This window comes from Indicator indicator, chromosome 17 (genome assembly GCF_027791375.1).
Source record: "Indicator indicator isolate 239-I01 chromosome 17, UM_Iind_1.1, whole genome shotgun sequence".
Lineage (NCBI taxonomy): Eukaryota > Metazoa > Chordata > Aves > Piciformes > Indicatoridae > Indicator > Indicator indicator.
In genome coordinates, this window is record NC_072026.1 from 4,142,770 (window position 1) to 4,148,679 (window position 5,910).

At 59.1% G+C, this 5,910-nt stretch overlaps 1 protein-coding gene across 1 annotated transcript; it reads right to left on the reverse strand.

The window, feature by feature from the left end:
• Nucleotides 1-1,966: 1,966 nt before the first annotated feature.
• Nucleotides 1,967-5,910, reverse strand: LOC128972774 (diacylglycerol O-acyltransferase 2-like). The gene is made up of 8 exons (XM_054388888.1): nt 5,871-5,910; nt 4,112-4,240; nt 3,930-4,037; nt 3,638-3,708; nt 3,351-3,555; nt 2,575-2,749; nt 2,284-2,486; nt 1,967-2,121 (listed from the first exon to the last, which is right to left on the reverse strand). Exons 1-8 carry the CDS (start codon nt 5,908-5,910, stop codon nt 1,967-1,969), a joined length of 1,086 nt encoding a protein of 361 aa, XP_054244863.1.

A 5,910-nucleotide genomic window follows, 5' to 3' on the forward strand; every position in this document is an offset into this window, starting at 1 on the left:
TGCTGAGGGGCCATAGGGGGTTCTAGTAACCTCATCTCTAATCTCCATGAATCACAGCCCCTCTGGACTCCACGGGTGCACCCTGAGGTCCCCAAACTTGACCCATCCTTGCACAGCTTCTGTGGGGCAGAGACCACAGGGCTGAGGGCTGGTTGACATTGGGCTTGTCCCGGCCCTGTCCCGCGGTGCTGTGGCAGGAGGTTGACAGGACAAGCACCAGGCACCCATGAGAATGGGAAGGATGCTGAGAAAGCCATTTTGGGGAGGCAAGCTGGTGTCCCAGCCTGGGGCACTGCTGGAGACATATGTGGGGCTGACAGGTCACTAAAGACAAGTGACACTGGTTCCTCCTAGGGTGCACACAGCCCTTTCAGTCTGCTTGACAGCAGTATGGGGACTACACTGAACCTGGAGCTAACGCTGGGCTCCCTAGAGCTACCTCTCCAGGGTAGCTCTCAAAGATGTCCCTTGGGAGAGGCATGGAGGGACATGGCACAGAGCACTTGCTGCCCATCACCCCAATAAAGGCCCTTTGCCTTTCTCTGCTCTCGGGCTGCCTGGATGCTGGCTTGGCTGCCTGTGGGGAGGGACATGGGACACAGCAGAAGGAAGGGGAATGAGGTGCCCCAGGTCCTTGCCCCAGAAAGCATTTGAAAGCAGAGAAAAGTCACTGGGGCAGGTGAGGAGCGAGGAACCAGAGCAGTGACACCTGTGGTGATGGAAGAGTCCTTGGGAATCTGCCTTTATGGGTGTTTGCTTCCCAAATGTTTACCCAGCCCTTTGTTTGACCAAGGGCTTGCACAGAGAGCAACAGACCAGAGATGGTTATCAGCACTGTGGACTCTCCCACCATAGCCTGGACAGGGATGGGACAGGGCTGTGACCATCCCACAGAGACATGGGAGGGGCTGCCCCCATGAGTCCTGCCAGCACATGCTCAGGGGAGGGATGCCCAGAGCATCATTGGTGTGTCACCTCCCAGTCATGGCCATGGCAGCAGCCACACACTACCACATCCCACCAGAAGCTGCCTAGGTCACATAGGGAGGGAGAGGGTTTCAAAGATGCCACACACCCCCCCACCCCACATCCCCATTCCACCAGACAGTACCCAGAGAGCCCCTCACTCACCACTAAGCTGAAATCAGAGAGAGGAGAAGATATCCCACCTCAGCCCAGTTAACCCAGTAAGAGCAGCTGCTGCCCCTTACATCCCATTATATCTGATGTGGACCAGGTGGAGCCAGAAGCTGCTTGGTTGCACCTGAGCAATGCAAGGGTTCCCACCGAGCATGGCCCCAGCCTTAGAGAAGGGGCTGCTAGGGAAGGCACATGGGTAGGTGACATGTACCCACGTTGTGAGTGCAGGGGTACCGCCATGGTGCCACCAATCCTGCCCCCATTCACACACAGGCAGCAGTGGGGGGTGTGGAAATCTCTATTGGGTACAGAGGCAGCAGAAAGGGCTCATCTGGGGCCAGACAGCACTTGGCCCTTGCCCAGGGCCACACAGTTCCAGCTGAGGCCATTTCCACAGGTCCCCACATCCAGCAGTGTCCTCCCTCCACCCCAGGGGGGATGTCTCTCCAGTTTAGTGCCACTCACCATTGGGATGCCACCTCAGAGAGCCCATCTCATTCCCAACTCACGTGGCACCCCCTTCGTCAGCTCCTGGTCATCTTGGGGGGACCATGCCCATTGCTGGCCCCCAGTCTCACACCAGCCTGCCCTTTAGGGACAGCTGTGTCAACCACAGTCCCTCCAAACCCCTTTCAAGGGGAACCCTTCCCCAGTCTCCCCTTCCCCTCACTTCCTCCTCTCCTCCCACCTCCCACTCAGGATTTTTGGCTGGAGGAGTGGAGGGCTGGGAGCGGGGACCGTGTCCTGTGTGACCCTTGCACTGAGCTGGCTCAGATCCCTGCCCACAAGTGCCAGCTGCCCCCCAGGATCTGGGCACGGGCTGCGCTCAGAGGATGTGCAGCTTGTCGGTCTCCTGCAGCCCGTACTTGGTCTTGTTCTCGTTGAAGATCTTGACCAGGGAGCGGATGTACAGCTCGTGGTACTTGTCCACCGTCTCACGGCTCGGGTTCCTGATCATGGGCACCATCACTGGCTCCCCAACTGCCAGGAGGGGAGGGAGGTCAGGCTGGTGGCCTGAGGATCTGCTCGGCTCAGCAGGGATATGAGCTGAGTGTTGCCTTCTAACACCACCCATTGTGAAATGTCCTCCTCCACCCCCGTCCACCTTTTGAGAGTCCCCTTTGCCCCTTGGGAGATGCTCACCCACAGTGGTGATGGGTCTGGCGAAGGGGAGGAAGCCCCAGGACTGGTCAGAGGTGAGCCCCCGGCCATAGAAGACACAGGGAGCAAAGCCCATCATCTTCTGAAAGCGCTGCTGGATGCTCCTCATCCAGCTGCCCTCCTCAAAGACCACCTGGCGGAAGAGGTCGTTCTCCCCAAAGGAGAATGATGGGACGAGGTGGGCCCTGCGGAAAGGACACGGTGGGTGGTGATGGGGCACTGGGACCGCTCTGGACACTCACGGTAGCGGTGGTGGTGGTGCCCGTGACCCACCCATGACGCAGAGCCATGCGGACGAAGCCCTTGCGGTTCTTCAGGATGAGCGTAGTGACGCCGGGGCGGCAGGACAGCGACTCGGCCGCGCCGCCGATCACGATGGCTACGGCGTTGCCGGGGCCGTTCTGGGACAGCAGGTACTCGATGGCGCGGCGGGTTACCGGGCACAGGCCTGCAGCAGAACGGACCACTGGTGCTGTGGGACTGCCTGCCCGTGCAGCACCTAGGCGGCCAGGACCCTGTGCAGGACCCTGCAAGGGACCGTGGCTGGGGGGACCGTGGCGGGACTGTGCAAGGGCGCCCCCTGCTGTGCGACAGCTCCCAGGGAGGGGCAGAGGCCCCCGGCGCTGCCAGGCCTGCGGGCTCGGTGCGGGTAGCGTGCAGGCAATGCACGGGCAGGGTGCAGGCAATGCATGGGCAGGGTGCTGACAAGGTGCTGACAAGGCGCGGGCAGGGCATGGGCAGGGTGCAGGCAAGGTGCAGGAACGGGGAGGGTGGAGTTCAAGCTGGGTGCAGACAGAGCACCACCCCTGCGCTGCCCACTCCTAGGGAGCACACAGGCTGTCAGACCTGGGTTTCTCACAGATGGGGTCAGGGACCCCCTGGAGGCCCCCTGCCCTCTCCGGACTCTGTCCCTTCACAGCAGCAGGCAGAGGTGGGCAGGAGCAGGGCAGGCAGTGGGTGGATCCTTGCGATACCCACTCAAGCTCAAGCCATAACTGCAAGGCTGCCCATGAGGGCAGGTTGGGAGGCAGCTGCTTACAGAAGCTCACCCCCACTCATCAAGTACTCCCTGAAGATGGGCAGGCGGAAGTTGCCAGCCAGGGTGGTGAGGAAGGACCGGATGCCTGGGAACATCTCATTGAAGCCTGTTGAGCCTGTGATGAAGTTGCAGAAGGCACCGACGCAGAGGATGCCGTGGGGGTGGCAGCCAATGATGTAGTTGTGGCTGGGGGACAGGTCATGTGTCTTCACGAGCTGTGGGCACAGAACGGTGGTGTGATCCATGCGGCACCACTACAGCCTGCATGAGCATCCCCTCCAGCTCCCCACATCCTACCTTCACAGGGAAATAATCCCGAAAGTGCCTCCACACAGACCATCGACGCAAGCACGGCAGCCTCCTCCCACCTGCAAACCAAGAGGGACCATAGGAGATGATGCCCACCTCGGTGGGCAGCAGGACCTGCTGCATCCCTCTTTCCCCCAGGATGATGGAGAAGAAGAGGGGAAGAGCAGCTGGGACGTGGTGCTCCCCATTTGCCATGCTGTGATGGACCTGGAGAGAGGGCAGATCCCACACCCCACCCTGCTGCAAAGCTGGAGGAAGAGAAGGCTCTGCTCATCCTCACCTTTCTCTGGCGTGTCCCAGTCAAAGATGATCCAGGCCAGATAGAGCACAGAGATGGGCCAGAAGCTGGTGAACAGCAGGTAGATGAGGACCACCAGGCTGACAGTTCCTGTGAGAGCCAGGGAGTGGGGGTGAGTGGGCATGCACCTGCCCCACTGGGACTCCCCAGAGCCCCCTACTCACCCAGCAGCAGGAAGCTGAGCACCCACTGCAGGACGGAGAGGAGCTGGAGCCAGGAGCGGATGTCCCTCTGCGAGGGCCAGGGCACCGCGAGCAGGGTGCGCAGGGCTGCCTGGATGCTGGCACGGCTGCCTGTGGGAAGGGACATGGGACACAGCACCCAGCCCAAATCCAGCAAAGGTTGTGTAAATGCTGTCCCAGAAAGGTCTCGGGCTGGGGGTACCCCTGGCTGCCAGGGCTGGGACATGGGGACAAGGCAGGAGGTAGGATGGGAAGGAACCGTTTTGGTTGGAGGAGACCTTTAAGATTATCAAGCCCAACCACTGAATCAGCACTGCTCAGAAGCAGTGCCTGGGGGGATGCTTATCCTCAGAACACTCTGGACCATGCCAGGAGGCCCTGGGCAACCCAAGGCTGCTCCGAGGCCAGCTCTGATCCAAGCCTGGGTGCATCAATGGATCCAAACATAGCATCACATCCCACACCATGCTGAGCTCCCTGAGGGCCAGGACCTTTCCCATGCCCTCCTTGGCAAGATTCAGAGAGAATTCGAGGCTTTCTCAGCTGGTGTAGTGTCTACTCACCAGCAAGAGTCAAGGACAGTGGCATGGGGCCAAGCAGGGTGGCCAAGGGTAGCTGTCCCTGCTGAGCATTGCCTCCCATGAGGGATAGTAGAACAGCTCACAGCTGCTCCACTCCCCCCCCACCGCCCCCTTCCATCCAGCTGACCTTAGTGAAGCATTAACCACCCCAGGCTGGGTGCCAGGATCCAAACTCCACTCACAGCCCCATCTCTCCTCCCCAGAACAGGCCCATGGTGCCAGTCCCACCAGCACACCGCTCCTGACCAAAGGTCTGCAGCAGCTGAGACCACCCCTACCGCCACTGCCACAAAGCACAGCAAGCTAAGGCAGCTCTTCAGTCACAAAGCCTTGTTTTCTTGGGGACAAACCCCCCCAAACCAATGTGCTGGCCAGAGAGAGATGCTCAGAGTGAGACAGGAGCAGACCTGTCCCCATGGCTCCCTGTGATGGGGACCCTCAGGTCAGAGAATAACCACTAAACCCTGGTTTGGGTATCTGGTTGAGCTTCAAGTCCTGAATAGGACAACTAAAATAAACTAAACAGTGGGGCCATCACCAGCGCTGAAGACCTCTCTTCCCTCCCCTCCATGCCTTCAGCCATCATACCTGCCCATCCCACACACCCAGCAAGGAATCCCCCTAAGCCCAGCTGCCCCTGCAGCCCTACTGTTAACTTCCCAAAGCCCTACTTTTTTTTTTTTTCCTTTTTTTCCCAGGGAAGCTGCAGAGCTCTACCCAACAAATTTGTGCCTCCCAAACAGCAGCTTTTTTTAGCTCCCTTTTTTATCTCCCCCCAAACATTCCACGAACATCCAGACCGCAGATAGAAGACGGAGAAGCCCCCACAGGGCTCTGCTGCCAGCCCTGTCCGCAGCGACAGGAGCCTCTTCAAACCCAGAAACTGGGACTGCACCTCCCAAGGCAGCGAGGAAAGACCAAGGAGGATTTGCAGCACTCTGGAGCGTGTTGTGAGGGTAACATTACCGAGCACATTGGCAGATATTGAGCAACTCTCATGTTTTCCTCTGGTGCTGCTAACCCCAAATTGCTCCCAACACCTCCCTTTCCCCTAAGCAGTTTCAAGCAAACAGACAATAGTGACAACCAACGCTAATTGCCTGGCCAGCTCCTTGCCAGGGCATCAGAAACCATTCAAAAAGGCTTTGGAAATATCTTACCACTAAGGTTTTGGGAACAGGCTGCAATGATTGTTTTCAT